Source organism: Serinus canaria, chromosome 2, assembly GCF_022539315.1.
Source record: "Serinus canaria isolate serCan28SL12 chromosome 2, serCan2020, whole genome shotgun sequence".
Taxonomy (NCBI): Eukaryota; Metazoa; Chordata; class Aves; order Passeriformes; family Fringillidae; genus Serinus; species Serinus canaria.
Window position 1 is genome coordinate 715,782 of NC_066315.1, and position 21,512 is coordinate 737,293.

Genomic DNA, 21,512 nt, shown 5'->3' on the forward strand with positions numbered 1-21,512 from the left:
GAACTGCAGAGTGCCAAAATCTTGGACACTTTTCCAGTTTTCCTGAGCAGGCCAGAGTCTGAATATAGAGGAACTTGCTTCAGTAGACAGAAATAGCACATTTGCTGTATAATTACAGAAAATTGGCTCATAGTTTTTCGTAAGGCTGAGACCATTTTCCTTCTCCCTTGGCCAATATATAGAAGGTAATTCATGGACAAATCGTGTTCACAAGTCAGAGTAATTCCTGCATTTCCCCTGGAGTTATCCAAGGCTATTGAAAGCATTTATCAAGATCCAGGTGGTTCTTCTATGGTTTGCAAGAGGCAGTTTCAAAACTGAGTATCACCAGTGCATCTTGTGTGCTGATCTGTGGACCAGGCTGCTGGCTTTTGCTGGAGAGGGTGATGGGATCACCAATGGCTTTTTGTTCTCCTTAGCCAATGTCCAAGGCAGTGCCAGGCCTGCAGTGGCACAGCAGAGCTCTGCTCTCTCTGAACCTCCTGTGGTTTCCCAGTTGCTCCTTCCAGCTGGGCCCTCCTGGGACAGCATCACAGTGAGCAGCTTCTCAGAGAGCATCTCTTGCACTGCCTGTGGGACAGAGCCTCTCCTGAACTCTCCTAGCATTGAACAACTCAGGAAGTGTCCAAGGCTAGGCTGGATGGGCTTGGAGCAACCTGGGATAGTGGAAGGTGCCCCTGCCCAGCTGTTAAATAAATGAATGAAAGATCTTCAAGGATCTTTCCAACCCACACCATTCTGGGATTATCTGCAGTTCCTGTGTTTCTTCATGGCAGAATTTCCAGCAGGCCATGGTGGCACATCTTGGTGGTGCTCAAGTGAGTGGCTCTTGGCACCTCATTTTTGCATTTGGTGGCTCAGTTGGAAATTCTGGTTTCTGATGTGATCTCTGTGCTGGCTTCTGATTCATTGGTGAAACTTACCCTGGATTCCTGCAGGGGATTTAGAAACTCTCTGAAAGGGAATGCTCACCCCCAGGGTGGTGTGCAGGGAGGTTACCCAAGTCCTGGCTGCCCGGGGAGTGTGTGTGGGATGAGGCTGAGTGTGGGATGAGCTGTGCTTGCTCCTGCAGAGAGGAGGTCCCATCCCTCTCCCTGTTCCCTTGTGCTGCTTTTGGTACCTGCAGGACTGTGGTGGCTGATTCGCTTGTGAGCCCAGTAAAGACCTGTGGGTTTCCTTTTCCTGCTTTGGCTTTCTGTGGGATGAGGGCTGCAGATTGGCTCCCTGCACATCTGGCTTAGTGGGATGCTGGAGCCTGGGAGAAGGGGCAGCTGCCCCTCTGCACAGTTGGAGCTGTGAGCCCTCCCTGTTTGTGAGGTGTAGGAACATCTGGAATTGCTATCACACTGGTCTGATCTTGCTGGACCTGCTGCTGCAAAAAAAGGCCCTTCCCAGTGCTGGCTATGGCAGTGGTGCAGGTAAGAGGAGCTGGAGCAGCTCCCTCACTGCCAAAACTGCTGGAGTTGGTCAGGGAGGAGGCTGGGACGAAAGGTGGGTGTGACATGGCTCTGTCTGGGGCCGTGGGATTTTATTATTTTTATTATTATTTTAAATGAGTGATTTGCTCTGACCATGAACGTCCCCTCCCTGCTGTACCCTGAGCAGCATTTCCCTGTGGGGGCAGGGGCCAGTCCCACCTGCCCTCTGTCCTGCTGCCTCTGGGGCTGCTATATCTCAAAACACTGTTGGCAAACTTCTTTCCAGGGGGTTCTCTGGGCAATTCAGTACTAAACCACATTACCAGGCTCTAATCCAGTCTCAGTCATTTCAGGAAGAAGTCCTCAGGCATTTTTGCATGTTCCTCTGCTGGTTGGATCTAATGTGTACCTTGTGAGACCCTGGATTAACCCATGGCTGGGGGGACATTGCAAACACCCAAATTGTGCAGTTGTTACTGCTCAGTTGGGTTTTGATATCGAGGAGTGACAAACAGAGCTGGTGGGGAAACAGCACCTGCTCCATGCTGGTGACAGTAGCTGGGCACAGCCCAGGGCAGGGATTGTCCCCTGTGCTGGCCCTGCTGAGGGACCCCCTGGAATCCTGGGGGCAGCTCTGGGCCCCTCCTGCCAGGAGAGCCCTGGAGGGGCTGGAGTGACTCCAGGGAATGGAGCTGGAAAAGGGCTGGAGAATTCCTGAGGGAGCTGGGAAGGGGCTGGAGAATCCCTGAGGGAGCTGGGCAGGGGCTGGAGAATTCCTGAGGGAGCTGGGAAGGGGCTGGAGAATTCCTGAGGGAGCTGGGAAGGGGCTGGAGAATCCCTGAGGGAGCTGGGAAGGGGCTGGAGAATTCCTGAGGGAGCTGGGAAGGGGCTGGAGAATTCCTGAGGGAGCTGGGAAGGGGCTGGAGAATCCTGAGGGAGCTGGGAAGGGGCTCAGCCTGGAGCAAAGGAGGCTCAGGGGGCCCTTGTGGCTCTGCACAGCTCCTGCCAGGAGGGGACAGCTGGGGGGATCGGGCTGTGCTCCAGGGAACAGGGACAGGAGGAGAGGGAACGGCCTCAGGCTGGGCCAGGGCAGGCTCAGGGTGGGCACAGCGGGAATTTCCCCATGGAAAGGGGGCTCAGGCCTTGGCAGGGGCTGCCCAGTGAGGTTTGGAGTGCCCATCCCTGGAGGTGTCCCAGGAATGACTGGAGGTGGCACTCAGTGCTCTGGGCTGGGGCCAAAGTGGGCATTGGACACAGGGTGGGTTTGATGGTCCTGGAGGTCTCTCCCAACCTCAGGGATTTTGGAGCTCAGTGGTGCCTGGAGATGCTGCAGGTGAACCCTGGATCCTCTGCCTGCCCCTCTGTCCTCCCCTCTGAGCTGGTGCTGGAACACACCTCTGCATGGGACTGCACAGCAATTGGGAGACATTTAATTCTTCTTTTTTTTTTTTCCAGATTCCAGAGATTTACTAAAGGAATTTCCACAGCCTAAAAACTTGCTCAACAGCGTGATTGGCCGAGCCCTGGGCATTTCCCATGCCAGGGACAAGCTGGTTTACATCCACACTAACGGGCCAAGGAAAAAGGTAATCCTTGCTGCTGGCAGGGTGGGACAGAGAGTGGGAAGGGAGCCATGGAACTGCTAATCCTGGGAGTAACTTCCCAGAGAAAATCATGAAAGAGTTTTAATTCCTCTTAAAAGTTTGTGATAATCTTTCAAACAAGAAATATTCTTACTTCTTATTTTTCCTGATCTTCATGTGCTTTAAAGGTGTATAAGTGCAGGTGCTGTTCCTCTTTTTTTGTTGATATTTTTATTTAAGTGACTTGCTGTATCTGGCCTTTCTCAGCAGAAGGACACACCGTCTGTGCTTAAAGGTGTCCTACTACCTTAGAAAATTAAGATTTAAAAGCTGTATTTTAGCCCTTAGGGCACCTAGATTTGATTGTAAATTCCAATAGAACAAATTCCGAAGCCTAAAATGTCCAATTGTGAGCAGAAAAGAGGAGTTTCTTTGCAATGGAGGGAGGCTTCTAATAGTACTTAAGAGCAGAATGAAATGCAGCCTCTCTGTTTGTTAAATGAAGCAGAGGAAATCCAAGCAAACAGTTTTCCAGGTAGTTTGAGCTGTCACTGGGATGCCCGAGGCCCAAATCTGGGTCGGGGCTGAGCAGGAATTCTTACCTAATGGTGCTCTGTGGTCAAGGCTGTGCCTCCTCCTGTCACACCAGCTCTCATTCCAGAGCTGAAAGCCCTTTCCAGCTGAAGTTTAACTGTAACCTACATTCCAGGAAAAGACTCAGTTCTGATGGCTTAACATTTTCCAATAACATTCTGTCTAATATTTCCCAGACAGTTTTTATTGCCACATCCTTTTTAAGCATCCCTAGATTTTAGGGGATACATTAGTAATGTTACTTCAGAGTTCTTCATGATTTGTGTTTGTTTTTCTTGCTCTTTCTCATGCAGTAGTGCAGTTTCCCGACTTAAATTTTGGAATACCATAGCCAGTGTCTCATCCCTAAAATTTGGAGTACCCCAGGCAGTTCCTCATCACTTTAGTTTGCGTAATTGGTTCCCATTCTTGCCAGCACTTAAATAGATTAATGCGGAGAGTAACTTCAGATTAAAACAAAAAACTAAACCAGGAAAATGATAAAGGAGATAAAGGAGCCCTGGGAAAAAATGAGGGTTGGCTCACAAAGAAAAAACAACCCAGCAAATGTAGGCAGAAGGACAGGTGAGAGCCTGGAGATCTCTTGCTGGATGTGAACAGGGCCTTTGTGAGCACTTGGCCTTCCTGAGACACCTTTTTTCCCAGCAGGTCTGTGCTTTCCAGGCTGTGCCTGGGGGAAAAACCCATAGCAATTCCCTCCCTGAGCCAGGTTCAGGGGCAGGAAGGCAGCCAGCCAGGTGCTGGAGAGTCAGGAGCCTGTACTCCAGCCTTGGGGGATCCACTGCTGCCTTTCATCTCTGCTGCAGAAGCAGGAGAGAATTCCCTGGGCATTTCCCTCTTGGAGCTTTGTGGCATCTGCAGGGCTGGGAGCTGAGTGAGCTCTTGATTTGGAGCACTTCTTTGAAGAGGGCAAAGTTCAGCTCTCAGCATTCTTTGCCTCTGCAGGTTTTTCATGCTCCCCTGCAGGAGCTGTGCTGGGGCTGTGGTTCTGCCTGTGTTGGGCTGGAGCTGGGTGCTCCTGTGCCCCGTGAGTGCTGGGGTGCCTGGGAGCTGAGGCACTCCTGTGCTGCTTCCATCACAGGGAGGAAGCACTTGGGAAGATTTCCTGGCTGTTGCAGCTGGAAGGTGTTGGAGAGGGGATCTGCTCTAGGGCACGCTCTGGCTGCTGCAGTGTGCAGAGGGACCCTGGGATGGAATTGTTCCTGTAATGTGCTCCTGGCATTTATCCCTGGGAGCTGACACCCTGTGACACCACAACCCCTGCTGGACCTCAGCCCTGCAGCTCCTGTGGGGCTGTGGCACCCCTGTGCTCTGCTCAGCCTTTTCCTGCAGAGCTTCTGCAATGGAGCTTCCCATGAAGGGACCAAGACAAGACAGCACTTTGTTCAGTTCTCTTCTGTATTCCTCCTCTTTGCCTGGGGTGCAGAGGTGGGTGGAGTGGGTGCGCTGTGCTGGAGGGGAGAGCTTGCCCAGCTTACCCTGTGGCTCTCCTTGCCTTTCAGAAAGTCACTCTCCATATAAAGTGGCCGAAGAATGTGGAAGTGGAGGGCTATGGGACCAAGAAGATCGATGCGGAGCGGCAGGCGGCGGCTGCGGCGTGCCAGCTCTTCAAGGTGAGCCCTGCTGCTGCTCAGCTGGCCAGGCTCACCCTGCAGTGTGCAGCCAGCCTGGCCTGCTGGTGGGAGCTCTTTCTCTTTGCCTGTGTGCTCCCTTAGTGGGCCCTCTGGTAGTCAGGGCTGGAGGGTCAAGACCTGAGTATGAATCCATTTGAGCTTAAAATCCCAGTTGCTCCAGGTAGTCCTGGTCCTTGTTCTTTTTGTCCTGGACCTTAATCAGCTCCTTAACATCTACAGCGAGCAGTTTCGCTCAGAGGGGTTTGCTGGTCACTAACTCCCACTTCTGCCAGCACAGCTGGGTGTGTTTGCAGTTGTAGGACCTTCAGAGCCTCCAAAGGCTCTTTCCTCTTCATCAAAGCCAGTGTGGCAATTACATGTTGTAATTTACTGTTGCTCTCCAGTTATGCTTTGGTTGGCACTTTTTTATGGCTGGAAATGGGTGTGTGCAGCCAGTATCAAACAGGCACAGTAAAACTATAAAGGTCACTCTTGAAGGTGTTTTATAGCTGAGAAAAATATGCAGTTTTATCTCCAGCTCTGCCCCTGGCTGTTCTGTGTTACCTTGAGCAAGTGAGACTGATTTTGGAGTTTGCTGTTAATCTGTTCCGTGGGAACAGGCATATCTCTGTGCTCAGGAGAGGATGCTGTGGATGCTCTGGCAGTGAGACAGCTTTTGATTTGCTTGTAGATCAGAATGCTCTTTGAGGAAATAACCAGCCTTCAGAAATTCAGGAGGGCAGTTTGAAACTCAGCTTCTTCAGCTGCTCAAGCTGATCCTCTAATTCTGTGATCAGCAAAACTTGCCTCACTCACTGACTTCATTCCACCTCACTCAGTCAGCATTCACTGGGAATACATCCTGGTTTTATGCTCTCTAGTCCAGTTCCCTGCTTTCTTTGAGACCCTGGAAGTTTTCAAAGGGTGGAAAATACACTACTGATACATTTTCCCCCAATTTTGGAAATGGCTGAAGTGTACTTTAGAACTTAAACCAAAACCCAGCCACCTGAAACTAGAGATTAAACATGCAAAGCTTTCTTTGCCAGCTAAACTGGAACCTGGCAGAAGACCCTTGTGATGGGAGGCCTTGTGTGATCACAGCTATAGAAAGAGCTACAAATGATGCCTAAAAAGTCATCAGTTCAAGAAAATTAATAGTGTCTAATTAGTGCAGAGAGTGAATACAGAGTCTTTGAGTAGAACAGCGGGACAGGTGAACTTTGGTGTCTTAGGCACTCCCACAGCACAAAATAATACAGCTTTTTCTAATACAGGACCATTAAAGCCATTAAATGGCCTACAACTGTAACTTTTAATTTATTAAGATGAAACCTAGAACTTATTGCAGCAGTCTGGTAATTTCGAAATGGTGTGTGCTGCACTCTGGATATGTCTGGAGCTTCCTGCAAGGTTCAGTCCTAAATGGTGATGGTAGGAGAGTTTTTAATTACTGCAGGCTTACTCCAGAACCTGTCAGGTTAGGGACATTTTCCTGCTGCTTGTACAAATAACTGTTCCTGGGAAATGGAAGGAGATGACCCATTCCCTGAATTCTCACCCTGTATTATCCTAGATTATGTTAGTTCAGACTAGCTTCCCTAAAAAGATGCATTTCCTGCTCTGAGGGTGCTTTCAAAACTTGAGGGTGCTGAATATAGCCAAGAGTTGGTAAAACCCCAGTAAATCCTGGCTCACCATTCTAAGGAGCTGTGTGGGGCTGGGAGCCATACCCTGGGAAGGGAGGGCAGGGACCAGATTCCCCTTGGGACAGAGCAGTGGTGGGGGAACGTTCAGAGCTCCTGCAAGTGCCTTTCCTCGCTCTGTCTTGGGGGAAGGAGGGACTCCTGCCCCCCGTCCCCAGCAGGGTGTGGGTTCCCAGAGCTGCCCCGTCTCTCCTGCAGGGCTGGGGCTTGCTGGGCCCCCGGAACGAGCTCTTCGACGCGGCCAAGTACCGGCTGCTGGCCGAGCAGCTGGGCTGTCCCGACGAGCGCTGGTGCTCCGAGGGCAAGTGGCGCTCCAAGTCCGGGCCCTCCCTCGCCGACCTGTCCACCTGCTGGCGCCGCATGGAGCCCGACGATGCCATCCAGCCCATGGAGCAGGGCAGGATGCCCAAAGCCATGAGGAGGGAGGAGCTGGAGGAAGGGGAGCTGGAGGAGGGGGAGCTGGAGGAAGGGGAGCTGGAGGAGGAGGCCATCGATGTCTCGGACTACCTGCCCATGGCACACCAGGACGCCCGCACCCCCGGCAGAGACGCCAGGTGGGTCTGGCTGGGAATGCTGAGCCAGGGCAGAGGGAAGGGAGGGTTTTCCTGTGCCTGGGGAGGGCTGGAGATGGGCCAAAGGAATAGTGGGGCAGCCTGGTCTGGTACCTGGCTGCCATCCAGGGAATGCATAGACTTGTTCCCTGCAGCTCTGCCCTCTGGAGAGACTGCTGCCAGTCTTGTTACCTGCCTGATTCCACTGTGCCTCAAGGCATTTCCATCCCCAGCAATGGTGCCTGTGCACTTACACCAGGTTTTGACCACCCTGGTTTTGAGGGCAATGTTAAATCTACTCCCTTCCATCCCCATAGCAGGAGCAAGATCTGTAAGAGATGTAGGTGATAGTGGTTATTTCTGTGATGTGTTTTTTACATTCAGAATTATTTATTAATTAAATCTGTCTCGGTCTGTTGATGCCATCTGGTTTGTAGCCTTGGTATAAAGGTCTGATCCCTCTGTAGTAGGTAGCTTTGCTGGGCTGGGTGGTTGTGATTGACAGATTTTAGTACCAAGGGACAGCAGGACTCTGCCCATGACCAGAATTACCTGGGCTTTAAGCGAGTACTTTCAGAGCTCAGTAGCACTGATGGAGTGAGGCAGGTCTGAGCCAAGTGGGCATTTGCACATCCAGCTCTACTCTTGTCCCGTGCAGCCGAGGAGGGAGTTCCATTGAAATGACAGATGACAACACTGCCATCCGTGCCCTGACGCAGTTCCCACTTCCCAAAAACCTCCTGGCCCAAGTGATTCAGATTGCAACCTCTTCCTCCACGGTCAAGGTAAGGTGCTGTCTGACCCCTGCCAGGGAAAAAGCTCGGGGGCTCCAACTGGAATCACTTTGCATGCTTTCTTTGGGCAGCAGAGCTGGGGAGAGGAGGGAAGTTAAAACTAGGCCTAGAGAAATCAGTGTGAGCAGCAAAGGAAAGACTTTGTGATGAGAGCTGAGGGAATGTCTTAACAGAACCCTGAGGAATGTTGCTCCTGAGGCCAGGGCAGTGGAGGAGCTGCTATCTGAATGAAGGATTTTCTAAGGTTTCCTTTCCCCATGTACCTGCAAGAAGCACAAGTTTGTGTTGCTGGGAGCGATGTGTAACTTCTGTGCTGATAGAATCTTTCCACAGCTCCATTCTTGCCCGTATCTGGTGATCCTCCTTCCCAGGATGTGTCACCCACCTCCCAGAGCTCGAGTGCTCAGCAGAAAGGAGCTGAGCTCCACCCTGAGGCTCTCAGGATGTTCCCCACAGTTGTCTGCTCTCACTTTGGCTTAGACAGCGCCTTGTGAGCTGGGGTGTGGAGTTCAGTGCAGTAACCTTCTTCTAGTGCTCCATTAAAAAAAAAATCCAACAAAATCCAACAAGTTCAGCAAAAAAACCCATGGTGAAAGGTCAGAGGGGCCACACAAGGCATGGCTGAGGTCACTGGGTTGGTTCAACTGGAGCAGAGCAGACTGAGGGCAGAGCTCAGCAGGAGCTGCAGCTCCTCCCAAGGGACAGCTCCAATCTCCCTGTGGCAGGGCCAGGACCCAGGGAACAGCTGGAGCTGGGCCAGGGCAGGTTTAGGTTGAAGATCAGAGAAGGTTCTTCACCAGAGGATGCTGGGCACTGCCCAGGCTCCCCAGGGAACAGGCACAGCCCCGAGGCTGCCAGAGCACCAGGAGCATTTGAACAGCGCTCCCAGGCACAGGTGGAGCTGTTGGGGTGTCTGTGCAGGGCCAGGGCAGGGGCTGGCTGGTCCCTGCTGTCCCACGGAGCCGTGCTGTCCTTCCTGCAGGAGTACATGCAGTTCCGCACGGTGGGCACCAAGACCAAGATCTGCAAGCTGACGCTGCGCTGGCCCTGCCCCATGACCTTCGCTGCCAAGGGCCGGCGCAAGGTGGAGGCCGAGAACAAGGCAGCAGCTCTGGCCTGCCAGAAGCTGAAGGTGAGTGCCCCTGCTGCTGCATCCCCTGGGCATGTGCCTCTGGATACAGGCTCCTTCTGCCTCACTCGCTGGCTTTGAGCCTGCCAGGTGATGCTGGAAATGTCCTGAGCTTTGACTTGTGTAATGAGCTAATGCTTAATAAACATCTATTTCCAAACCTTGGGATTCACAGCATGCCAGAACCACAGCAAGGCACTCAACAAGAGGGTTTTGCAGTCATGGCTGCTGTTCCTCTGATGGGTCTGCTTGAGACCTTGCAGGTGTAGTATCAGGGCAGGTGGTTGGTTCTGGTGTGTCTGGTCCTCCAGAGTTGAAGTGGGATCATGTCTGGTTTCCTGCTGTGGCAAGAAAAGCAGGAATTGGTGGGTTTGGGATGGTAAGCAGTTGGCCCATCCAAGCATGGCATCCAAGTGCTCTGTATCACGGCCCTTGGAGAGAGCAGCCTCAGACCTGATGGTGTTGTTTGCCTGTTTTCTGCAGAGCCTTGGCCTGGTGGACAAGAACAATAACCCCCTGAGCCATGCCATGTACAACATGACTTCCCTGAGGGAGCTGGGTGAGAACCAGAGGAAGCCCTGCCACATCAAAGTCCCTGAGGCCACCCTGCGCAAGATTGAGAACTACCTGAACCACGTAAGGCTCTGCCCCCTGAGGATCCCCTGTGCCTGATCTCTTCTCACTTCAGGAATTGGATGTGTTTGAAAGCTTCCTGTCAGAATGTTGAGGAAATTCATGGTTTGATTGTTGCCACAGAACCTGTTCACTGTCTGCTGCTCTTTGGGGAAGGGAGACCCTTTCTGGGCAGTGGCCTTCCCTTTTGGAAGACTCTGGGATTCTTAAGGTTGAATCCAAAAGATGTGATTGATTAAAAGTTCAACAACTTTTAATCCAATGAACATCTGGGCCAATGCTTTGATTTGTGTTCTAGACAATTCCTGACCTCTTGCTCCTTGTAGTTCTTCCTGTGGGATGTGGGACTTCACTTTTTTCTTTTGCCAAGACAGAATATTTCTGCTTTAGCCAAAAGCTTGTGTTTTGCATAAGTTATGTGTCTGGGTGGTGGTGTAACCTTGATAGTTTCCAAAAGTTGTCTTTGAGGGGCTGTTGCATTGCATTGCTGAAGTTACTGGTCTGTGCCTGTCAGTTCAGGCAGCAGCACTAATGCCCCTCCTAAAATAGGGAATGGGGCAAGGAGCACACAGCGGGCTGCCCAAATTAGTTCTCACTTTAAATAACCTCAGTTCAGAACATGACTGAGTTACCTAAGATCTGAGCAGACCCTGGCACTGCCTTGGCCAAGCCAGACTGGCTGAGTCTGTTCCAGGCACTTGTTCCTTTCTGTCTTTCTCAAGAGCAGCACTAACCTTGCTGTCCTTGCCTGCTTGCTCCCCCTCTCCCAGTATCCCGTGGACATCAGGGAGTCCAGGCCCCGGATTGCTGATGACATGATGAACCTGACCAAGGAATCTGGTGCCATCAGCGACGCCATCACGGGGAAGACCTACATCCCCATGCTGGAAGCAGAGGAAGTGCGCCTTAGCCAGAACCTGCTGGCCCTCTGGAAAAGGAGAGGAGCCTCCTGGCAGGAGAGCCACCCGCTGCCAGTAGACCCTCACAAGGACACCATCCTGTCAGCCATCGAGCAGAACCCCGTGGTGGTGATAGCGGGAGACACGGGCTGCGGGAAGACCACGCGGATCCCGCAGCTGCTGCTGGAACACTACATCCTGGAGGGCCGCGGCGCGCGCTGCAACGTGGTCATCACCCAGCCCCGCCGCATCAGCGCCATCTCGGTGGCCCAGCGCGTGGCGCAGGAGCTGGGGCCCAACATGAGGAAGAACGTGGGCTACCAGGTGCGGCTGGAGAGCAAGCCCCCTGCCCGGGGAGGGGCCCTGCTCTTCTGCACCGTGGGCATCCTGCTCAGGAAGCTGCAGGGCAACCCCAGCCTGGAGGGCGTCAGCCACGTCGTGGTGGACGAGGTGCACGAGCGGGACGTGAACACGGATTTCCTGCTCATCCTGCTCAAAGGCATCCAGAAGCTGAACCCTGACCTGCGCCTGGTGCTCATGAGCGCCACGGGCGACAACCAGCGCTTCTCCCACTACTTTGGGGATTGCCCCGTGGTCAAGGTGCCGGGCTTCATGTACCCGGTGAAGGAATACTACCTGGAGGAGATCCTGGCCAAGCTGGGCCGGCACCGGCACCGGCACTACGAGATCAAGGTGGGTGTGCAGCGAGGGGGAAGCTGTTCCCATGGATGGGGCACTGGCTTCTGGCCTGTCAGCAGGGGGACAGTTCGGGCCTGGGACTGCTGCTGCTTCCCTGTGGTGGTTGGACACTGTTTGATTAGCTTTAACTCCATGGCAGTCCTCCTGAAGTGAAGTCAGCTTAGTAGAACCCCAGAGTATTTTGATTAAATTCTGCATAAAGATGACTTTGCATTGGGGTCAAGTTGCTTTTGTCTCCCTTTAATGGGAAGTTTGATGTTTGAGTCGGCTGAGAGTTTATTGCTATGTGTATGTAGACACAGAGTTGAATGTTTGCACACCCCTTCGGCAAGCCTGGCTCAGGACTGGGGTGGTTGTGGCTTCCAGCACTGTTACCTCAGTGCTCACCGTCCTGCATGACTGAATTCCCTGATTGCTGCTTTCTGCAGCTGGTCTGAACCTCTGGAAAATGCCCTCCAGGCATGTGCAGTGCTCTGGGTAATCCTACACCAGTGGTGGGTCATGGAGTCACACAGTCACAGAGGTTGGCCAGCATCTCCAGACGTTTTCTGGTCCAACCGGCTGGTCTGGAGTTTGTCAGCCCATTTTTCCAACCTGGAGAGATCCGTCCCTGTGGCTGAGCAAGTGTCTGGAGTATCAGCCACTTCTCCCAGTCCTGGATCATCAGCAAACTTGCTTGAGGTATCCCACTGCCTCCAGGGCATTCTTCCTGTTTCTGTTGTGGCAGGGGTTTTATCTGAGCTTTAATAGTGTGTTCCAAAATCCTGAGAGCTACAGAAGCTCCTGCTCAGAGCCTGATGGATTTGAACTCCCAGGTGGGTGTGGCAGTTTTGTCCACAAAAATCTGGTGGCAGTTCTGTTACTTGTGAGGTGCTGTTCAGCAGAGGTGCACAGATCTGGACATTGGGAAGGGACTGTGCTTTCTCTCTGCACAGCAGGGAAGCTGGCAGCACTTGTGACCAGAGCAGGCTCCAGATGGAGCCCAGACCAGGCTCCTGGCTCCAGGTCCTGCGCAGGCTGTCCAAGTGAGGCAATTGCTGGCTGCAGAGGGTGCTTTGCAGTGCCCCTGTGCTGTGCTGACACCCCCTGAGCCCCCTGTCCTGTCCTTCCCAGCAATCCGACGATGAGTGCGTCCTTGACCTTGACCTGATCACCGACCTCGTGCTGCAGATCGATGCTCACGGAGAGCCAGGTGGGTCCTGCCTTGCCCCGAGCTCTTCTTCTGCTGGGGGGAGAGAAAGGCAACCCCTGCAGAGCCTTTGCAGAGACACCACAATGCTGAGCCTCCTGCAAGGGCTCCTTGAATTCCTGCTGGTCCAAGTGGTCTCGAGCCATGTGGCACGAGCAAATTACGAGTCTTTAGCTAAGACAGGGTTATAGGAAATCAGGGCAACCCCGACGAAGGGAGGAATGATGAGGAGGACTTTATTGATATCAGAAGGTTAATTAATTACTTTATTACATTATATTATTTTATACTCTATTATACTATACTACACTGAATCTGTGTAAGTATTTACTGACTAGAATTTTGTGACTGTCTCTTGACCGACAGTCTGGACATGCACTTGCCCTGATAGGTCAAGGAAACAAAACACTTACCACTTTGAGTAAACAATCTCCATATCTCTTATCTCTCTACATTCTACTTTGGCACAGCACAGGTGCAGCAAATGGGATAAGAATTGTTTTCTCTTTCTCTGAAGTTCCTTGCTGCAATTCCTAGAAAATATCCTTAAGAAGTTGCGCCTTGCTTTTCTCTGTAAAGAGAAATGTAGCTACACAGTAGCTGGGCAGCTGTTCCAAGACTTGTCTGTGCTCCAGCACTGGGAGCCTTGTGCTGCATAATTACCTTTTCTATTGGAGCCCCATCCCTGTCAAATACTTTTGCCTGGAAGGTGATGTGTTTGGGAATGAGGCTGGACTCTCAGGTGACTTAATGAGATTTAAGTGTTTCAAAGCTCGTGAATATTCACTATCAAACTCCAGATGGCCTGGTAGCTTTCTGCCCTGGAAATGTGTGTCTCCAGCTGGGGAAAAGCACTTGGATTTAGAGGCTGTGTGTTCTTAACTGGTGTGTTCCAGGTGGGATCCTGTGCTTCCTCCCTGGCTGGCAGGAGATCAAAGGGGTGCAGCAGCGGCTGCTGGAGATGCTGGGCTCGCAGAACAGCCGCTACCTCGTCTTGCCAGGTGAGAGGGCAGGGCCAGCTCCTTCTTCCCAGGATTTGGGAGAATCTGGGACAGTTGGCTTGATGTGCCCCTTCAGCTTTGCTCTGCTACAGAGCTGGTGAGCTTTGATGTCCCAGCTGTGTAATGGTGAGTGGTAAGTATGAGTAACTCCTCCTAGCAGAGGCTGAGTAACTCTTGTGTGTGATCAAAGAGAGTGGCTTCCCATTTGCCTCCAGCAATTTGGAATTAGGCAAGGGGAAAGCAGCTCAGTCCTGCACTGCTGTAGCTGCACGCTGAGCCTGCCCAGAAAAGATCTCAGGACCTGTTCTGTGGGATGCAGGTGGACTCTGGAGCTGAGCTTTGATCCGTGAATTTAACATTCCTTGCCCCAGGAGGAAATTTACAACAAAAGCCAGCTTTGCTCTGCAAAGTTCTTAAGGGTTTTGGCATTTTTTGTTTGTTTTTGAGCAGCTCTGTCTATTCGGTGTCAAACCAGGCCAGGCAGGAGCAGAGTTTTGAGCAGCTAGGCTGTTATTGAGTGCAGGTGTAGTTTGGTGGAAAGTGCCTGCTCTCCTCTGCCCCACTGTGCTCTGCCAGGAATTCCTGTGTGTGCTGAGCTGTGGCAGGGAAAGCTGGAATACAGGACAGCCATGGGCCCTCCATGAGAACCACTTCTGACAGAGTGGGCCCATGTGGCAGTGAGAATCCCTGCCCCAAGGGACTTTTGAGGAGGGGCAGCTGCAGAACTGGACTGTGGGAGGGAGTGGGATTCCTGCCAGGGATATTCCTGGGGTGCCACCAGGCTCTGGGACAGGAGGTGAGCAGAGCTGCTGCTGAGCCACAGGTTGAAATAGCTGAAATGAGGCCTTCCCAAATGACTTGTGGGAAATTTTTCCTGGGGTCTGGCTGGCGGGAAGCTGCTGGCTGTGCCCACTGGCAGCTGGTGTCCCCATTTCTGCCAGAGGTGACGGTACAAGGAGAAGCTCAGCTGGGCGGGTCTGACTCTGCTTTGGTTTCCCAGTGCACTCCAACATCCCCATGATGGACCAGCAGAACATCTTCCAGAGGCCTCCACCAGGTGTCAGGAAGATCGTCCTGGCCACCAACATCGCGGAGACCTCCATCACCATCAACGACATCGTGCACGTGGTGGACAGCGGCACGCACAAGGAGGAGCGCTACGACCTCAAGACCAAGGTACTGCTGCCCTGCTGCCTCTGGCTCACTTGGGGCACTCTGGAGCAGAGGGCTGTGCTCAGACGAGTATTTGAGGTGCCATTAATGGCATGATGGAGCTGCTTCCCATTTGGCCCCTGGGGCACAGGCGTTGTGTTGTCTGGGGAGAGTGTTTGACTCCTCATCGGTGTTTGCTGTGTCCAAGCTCTGGGCCAGGCTCCCCATCAAATTCTGAGTTTTTTGAAACAAATTTAAGGCAAATCCTACCCCCTTCCCAGCTCTGTTTCACCATAGAACACCGGTAGCTTTTCTGTTTGCTTTCAGCCTTTTTCTATGGTTTCATCAAAAACGTTTTGCTGGCCCTCGCAGGGCAGCCCTGACCTGTTAGATCCTGTTCCTCTTTCCAGCTCTCCTGGCCTAATCCCTGTTCCTCAGCTTTTCAAGGGGGATCTGCTGCCCCTTGGCCCGTTCCTGGCAGTGCTGGGCCCTGAGCCTGGGAAGGCTCTTGTTTGTATCCCTTTGCAACAAGTTGAAGGCACTGTGCTGCTGTTGGGAAAAGGAATTGTGGCAACATCCCTCTGCCCCTGTTCTAGAACATCATCTCCCAGGCCTTTCACACCTTGGAGCAGTTCTGGTTTAAACCCAGCCCTTTGGTTGGGTTATTTGCCCAGTTTTATCCCAGTTCAGAATGCAGACCCTGAGGCAGGGCTGGGATGGGGACCCTGGGATGGGACAGGGACAGGTGTCCAGCAGGTGGCATCTGGGTCCCATCCACGCAGCCCCGGAGCTGCTGCTGGACAGAGACCAGCGCTGCACGAGGCAGGAGAGTGGGAAAGGCTTTCCTGGCCCTTTGGGACTATTTATCAATCGTGAGAGTCTGAGTTCTCTTGGCTGCGAGGAAAGACGGCAAAGGGAGGGACTTTGGGTATGGGCCTGGAATGACAGGACAAGAGGGAATGGCTTCCACTGCCAGAGGGCAGGGTGAGATGGGATACTGGGAAGGAGTTCTTGGCTGTGAGGGTGGGGAGGGGCTGGAATGGATTTTTCAGAGCAGCTGGGGCTGCCCCTGGATCCCTGGCAGTGCCCAAGGCCAGGCTGGGCAGGGCTTGGAGCAGCCTGGGACAGTGGGAGGTGTCCCTGCCATGGCAGGGGCAGAACAGGATGGGCTTTAAGCCCAAAGCAGTCTGGGGTTCCGTGCTTTGGGCAGGCCAGAGCTGTGGGAGCGCTCACCCTGCTGCTGTCCCCACAGGTGTCCTGCCTGGAGACCGTGTGGGTGTCCAAGTCCAATGTGGTGCAGCGGCGCGGGCGCGCCGGGCGCTGCCAGTCGGGATTCGCCTACCACCTGTTCCCGCGCAGCCGCCTGGACAAGATGCCCACGTACCAGGTGCCCGAGATCCTGCGCACGCCCCTGGAGAACCTGGTGGTGCAGGCCAAGATCCACATGCCAGAGAAAACGGTGAGCACGGCACTGCCTGCGGGGACTGAGGGGGTTCGTGGAGCCCCGGGGCAGGAGCGGGCAGAACCCAGAGTGCTTTGCTGAACATGGCGCTGTCCAGGGAAGTTCAGAGCAGGAAATGTGTGGATCCCTGAGATCACAGAGTGTGTTTGGAAGCTTGAAGGAATGGAGAGGGCTGAGTCATATCCCTGGAGACAGACAAAGAGGGAACTGTGCTGCAGTCTGGGTTCCTGAGGGCTCTCACAGCTGGATGGGAAATTGGCTCACTTTTTCCCTTTTCCCTTCCCCTGCTGTGTTGCAGGCAGTTGAATTTCTCTCCAAGGCTCTGGACAGCCCTGACATCAAAGCTGTGGATGAAGCCGTGATCTTGCTGCAGGAGATTGGTGAGATAATTCTGTGTCATGGAAACATGTTTGCTGTCTTAGCATGGCAGTGGGACTTGGCACAGGCTGCTGTGGGGCAGACTGGGCAGGATTGTCCCTGGATGGGGATAGCAGTTGACAGTGACTTCCCCAAACCACGTGCCCTATGCTGTTTTGTTTTCCGCACTGCTTTGCTTAAAATTTTGGGTTAACCTTCCAAGGTTTAAAAAATAAAGGGGAGGCTACAGAAGGAAGTGGTGATCTGGAGTTCAGAGGTGGGGGACAGAAGGAGGGGAAGTGGTGATCTGGAGTTCAGGGCTGGGCCTTGTGAGTGCTCCTGTGGCTGTGACAGCTGTTCCGTGTCCTGTGCTCAGTAAGACCTGGGGGGTTCTGGGTGCTTCCTGCAGGCCCCTGTCCCTGTGCCTCTTCTGGAGGTCACCCCAAATCTTCCCAGCCGTGGCAGTTCCCCCTCCCCTGTTTTGGCTGCACTGGGAGCTGATGGATGTGCCACACGGGTGGCTCTCCTGCAGGAGTGCTGGACCAGCGGGAAGCGCTGACCACTCTGGGCAAGCGCCTGGCGCAGATCTCCACGGACCCTCGGCTGGCCAAGGCCATCGTCCTGGCCTCCATCTACCGCTGCCTGCACCCGCTGCTGGTCATCGTGTCGTGCCTGACGCGGGACCCCTTCAGCAGCAGCCTGCAGAACCGTGCTGAGGTGGACAAGGTGAGCAGCCCCCCGGCACAGGGCGGGAGCTGGCCCGGGGGCTGCCCGTGGCTCAGCTGTGTCCCTGTCCCAGGCCAAGGCCGTGCTGAGCCGGGAGAGCGGCAGTGACCACCTGGCCTTCGTGCGGGCGGTGGCGGGCTGGGAGGAGGTGCTGCGGCGCAGGGACAGCCGTGCCAGGGACAACTACCTGCAGGACTACTACCTGTACGGGCCCAGCCTGCGCTTCATCAACGGTGAGTGCAGAGCCACCCTGCCCCTCCCCTGGCCCCAGGCGGCTGCTGCACAGGGAGGGACACGGGGCACAAATGGGCTGTGCTGGGATGGTGACCCTGGGATCGAGCAGGGTCTGGCTTTGGCCCAGGACAGGTCTTCTGTCCCAGCCCGGGCTGGTGGTGCCTTGCTGAGGTGACTCATTCCATGGAGGGAAGGAGAGGGTGAATCTCATCCCTGGGGCTGTCTCCTCCCTCCAGGCCTTGTCAAGCAGTTCTCTGAGAACCTCTATGAAGCCTTCCTGGTGTCATCCCCGTCTGACTGTACCATGCCCTCATCTGTGTGTAACCAGTACAGTGAGGAGGAGGAACTGGTCAAGGGTGTCCTCATGGCTGGGCTCTACCCCAACCTCATCCAGGTACTGGCACTGCCATCGCTGTGCAGGGATGTCTGTCACAGCAGGTGGCACCGGGGAGTGCTGAGGTGCCAGAGAAGCTTCTGCTCTCTTGGGAGTGAGTGTCCAAGCAAGGTGTCCTGCCCTGGACTCCAGCCTGTGCCCCAGTGCTGTCCCTGATCCCCACTCACGAGGAGTGGCCACGCCAGCTTGTGTGGGTCCATGTTTAGGTTCTCATCACTGGGTTTGGGAGCCATTGAAGTGGCATTTTTCTCCTGTTTGCTGCCTGAGGTGGCATCTTCCTCCTCCTGTTTGCAGTGGCACTGAGTGACTGTCAGGTGTGGTCACCCCAGGAATGCTCCACTAACCCATGGAGCTCCTGGGAGTGGAGGGACATCATCCCCTTCCCCGTGTCAGAGGGGGGCTGTGGTTGTCAGGGCTGGTGCAGGTGTGTGACAGTCCCCTCCCATGGCAGGTGAGACAAGGCAAGGTGACACGCCAGGGGAAGTTCAAGCCCAACAGTTACGCGTACCGGACCAAGGCCGGCACCGTGCTGCTGCACAAGTCCACCATCAACAGGTGGGTGATGGGGAGGGGGGGGTCCCATGGGGCAGTGGCCGTGCCAGGGCCTGGCCAGGCTGACAGAGCCGCTCCTGCAGGGAGGCATCCAAGCTCTACAGCCGCTGGCTCACCTACTTCATGGCCGTCAAGTCCAACGGCGGCGTCTTCGTGCGCGACTCGTCGCAGGTGCACCCGCTGGCCGTGCTGCTCATGACTGACACCGACATCCACGTGCGAGGTGAGTGCTCGGGGCACCCAGCCCGCTCCAGCTGCTCCCTGGCCCCAGTTCCTGCTTCCCGAGGCTCTCAGGCTGGGCACGCGTTGCTGTGGCAGGGCCACAGAGGTGATGGTTTGTGAGCTGTTCCCAGCTGCTGCTCTGCAGGGAGACAAAGCCAGCCCTGGCAGGCTGAGCCTTAGGGCTGTGCCTGATCATCCTGGGGGAAGGAGCTGAGCTGGCAGGATCCCACTTGTCCCTGGGGATGTGTCTGTTCAGCCCGTGGGGTTTTGGCAGTGCAGCAGTCTGTCTCTAGCCCACGAGCTCAGCAGGGCTATGCCATCGGTCACCTCCTGTGGGAAAGCAGGAGGATCCCAGTGTGTGCTCAGAGCTGCCTGGCTTTTGTGGAGCTGTCGGCCCAGCTGAGTCCCCGGACCAGCTAAAAGGAGTGTGGGGAGGAGCTGCCTCGGGGGCGGCGGAGGAGCCCCAGCAGCCCCGTTCTCCTCACGCGCTCTCCCTCCCCCCAAGATGACGGCTGGCGAGCGACGGTGTCCCTGACGGACAGCGACCTGCTGGTGCTGGAGGGGGACTCCTACACCATCCGCCTGCTGCGCGACTTCCGCGTGTCCCTCTCCAAGATGGTGGAGACGTGCCTGTGCTACGAGATGGCCGCGATCCCCGGGGACCTGCACCACCAGCACAGCCAACTGCTCGACATCCTGGTGGATCTGCTCAAGGGCCCTCCCGGCAGCTTCGGCTCGTAGGCGGAGCTGCAGCCTCCTGTGGGGACTTGTAATTTGTATAAAGATGTTCACAAATGTTTATTTAAATAAAGTTCTATTTATCCCTTGTGAAGTCATCTCTCTCCATCCTAGAAGATTAATGTTGTCTGAATCTCCTGCTGTCGGCTCCGTGCATGGTCACCGCGTGGGAAGAGCAGCGCAGTCCCGCCAGGAATGGACTGGGAGTGCCGACGGACCCCGGCTCGTGGACGCCCACCCGCCTCCTCCGCTCGTCCCTGACCGGGAACAAGGCCACGGCTGCTGCAGGCCTCCTCTGCCCCCTCCCCACGGGGCCAGAGCTGTTCCGGGCTCAAGAGGAGGACGGATGTCCCGGCTGTGCCAGGATCGTGGATGCAGCAGCTGCGTCAGGGAGGGGATCGCTGATCGTTGTCTCTCCACGTGGAGGAAGCCCTGAAGGCGCTGGATGGAGAGGAATTCCACGCGGGATTCGAGGGGCCCTGCCAGCCCCAGCACAGTCGTGGCGTCTGAGTGTGAGATGTGACTCGTCCTTCCCAACCTGCCTGTACTTCTCGTCCTCTTGCGTTGTTCTATGATTTTTTTTTTTAATTCCTGTTCTCCCCACGTGGAGGAGGCCGGATCCCTGTCCCTTGTGCAACACAGGACGTGATTGTAGCTGCCAGGCTGCCTGTGAGCGCCGCTCCTGCGGGAAGCCAGGAGCAGAGGCACAAAATCCTTTGTTTTCTATGAACAGGGACCATATTTCTGTGGAAGGAGGATTGTGACAGGCACAGCACTCACTGAGGAATCTGGAGTTTAATCCCAGCTTTGCCTTGGATTCTCTGTCCGAAGAAGACAGTGACCTACCTCACAGGGCTGTTGTGAGGGTCGGGGTTTGTAACGGGAGCCCTTGGACCCAGGGCTGTGCCCCCCGGGGCCCGGGCTCCTTTCTTTTTATTCCCATTTCTTACGCTCTTTGTACCTGCAGCCGGGAATGGGAGCGAGGCCGTTTCCATGGCCCCCGGGGCCACCCTTTGGTTCTCCCAGTTCTACCATTTAAGTTCCTGCTCATGGGCTTTAGGGCACCGTGGCTGTGCCAGCACAAGGCCCGGGGGCCCCTTCCGAGGCCCCGCTGCCCCCGGCCGTGGGGGGCCCTTGGAGTCCTGCAGCCTGGGGTCACTCCAAACTGCTCATCTTCATTTCACTTGCTTGAGGTTGTCACTATTATTTGACCAGTGTTTGTTTCTTTTGACCTGTATAATGGGCAGTATGGTTTTCCCTTCCAGCAGGTTTAAAAAAAAAAAAAAGAAAAAAAAAGACAAAAAAAAAAAAAGACTAAGCTATTGTCTAAATGGTTCCGAACTAGTGTGATATTGGGATACTTCCGTGGCTGTTATGTGATACTGGATCTTTTTACAACATAGATTAAAGACAATAAAAAGGGATAGAGTAGGAACTGCCTCTGTCCTCTTCATTCTTCTCTTACTATTTTTTCTGCAAAGGTTGGAATTTTGTGCCTTTCCCTGGGTAAGGAAGAGCAGCAACAGCTGCTTCTCTGCTGGGAGAGGTGCAGAGCTGCCCTGGGGCTGTGAGGGGCTGCAGGGCCATGCTGTGCCCTCACACCGACCCCAGCCACCCCGCGGGGACAGCGGCCACAGGGGGCTGCTACTGAGGGAGGGCTGCTGGGGGGACACGGCCTGGTGCTGCTGGTGCCTGGGGAAAGCAGCCCAGCGTGTCCCAGAGCTGCCCACGCGTGAGGAGGCTGACCCAGGCTGTCCCGGTGCTCCTGTGCCCGTGTCGGGGGCAGCCGAGGGTGGATGGAGCAGGGGCTGTTTGCACAGCAGTGCTCAAGGAGAGGCACAGGAGTGGCTGCTTCAGGCACAGGGA

The 21,512-nt window shown here is 54.6% G+C and overlaps 1 protein-coding gene across 3 annotated transcripts in view; it reads left to right on the plus strand.

The window, feature by feature from the left end:
- DHX30 (DExH-box helicase 30) overlaps window positions 1–21,081 on the plus strand; it is a 31,891-nt gene extending 10,810 nt beyond the window's left edge. For all 3 annotated transcript variants that reach the window (XM_009085743.4, XM_050970721.1, XM_030230334.2), the window contains 18 exons: window positions 2,874–3,004; window positions 5,098–5,208; window positions 7,113–7,468; window positions 8,124–8,250; window positions 9,242–9,391; window positions 9,872–10,024; window positions 10,792–11,613; window positions 12,733–12,811; window positions 13,705–13,809; window positions 14,810–14,985; window positions 16,214–16,420; window positions 16,722–16,803; window positions 17,313–17,506; window positions 17,580–17,739; window positions 17,977–18,134; window positions 18,586–18,689; window positions 18,770–18,909; window positions 19,414–21,081. In XM_009085743.4, the coding sequence (XP_009083991.2) occupies window positions 2,874–3,004; window positions 5,098–5,208; window positions 7,113–7,468; window positions 8,124–8,250; window positions 9,242–9,391; window positions 9,872–10,024; window positions 10,792–11,613; window positions 12,733–12,811; window positions 13,705–13,809; window positions 14,810–14,985; window positions 16,214–16,420; window positions 16,722–16,803; window positions 17,313–17,506; window positions 17,580–17,739; window positions 17,977–18,134; window positions 18,586–18,689; window positions 18,770–18,909; window positions 19,414–19,649 (3,491 nt within the window). In that variant the 3' untranslated portion in view covers window positions 19,650–21,081. The remainder of the gene's footprint in view (window positions 1–2,873; window positions 3,005–5,097; window positions 5,209–7,112; window positions 7,469–8,123; window positions 8,251–9,241; window positions 9,392–9,871; window positions 10,025–10,791; window positions 11,614–12,732; window positions 12,812–13,704; window positions 13,810–14,809; window positions 14,986–16,213; window positions 16,421–16,721; window positions 16,804–17,312; window positions 17,507–17,579; window positions 17,740–17,976; window positions 18,135–18,585; window positions 18,690–18,769; window positions 18,910–19,413) is intronic.
- Window positions 21,082–21,512: the final 431 nt, after the last annotated feature.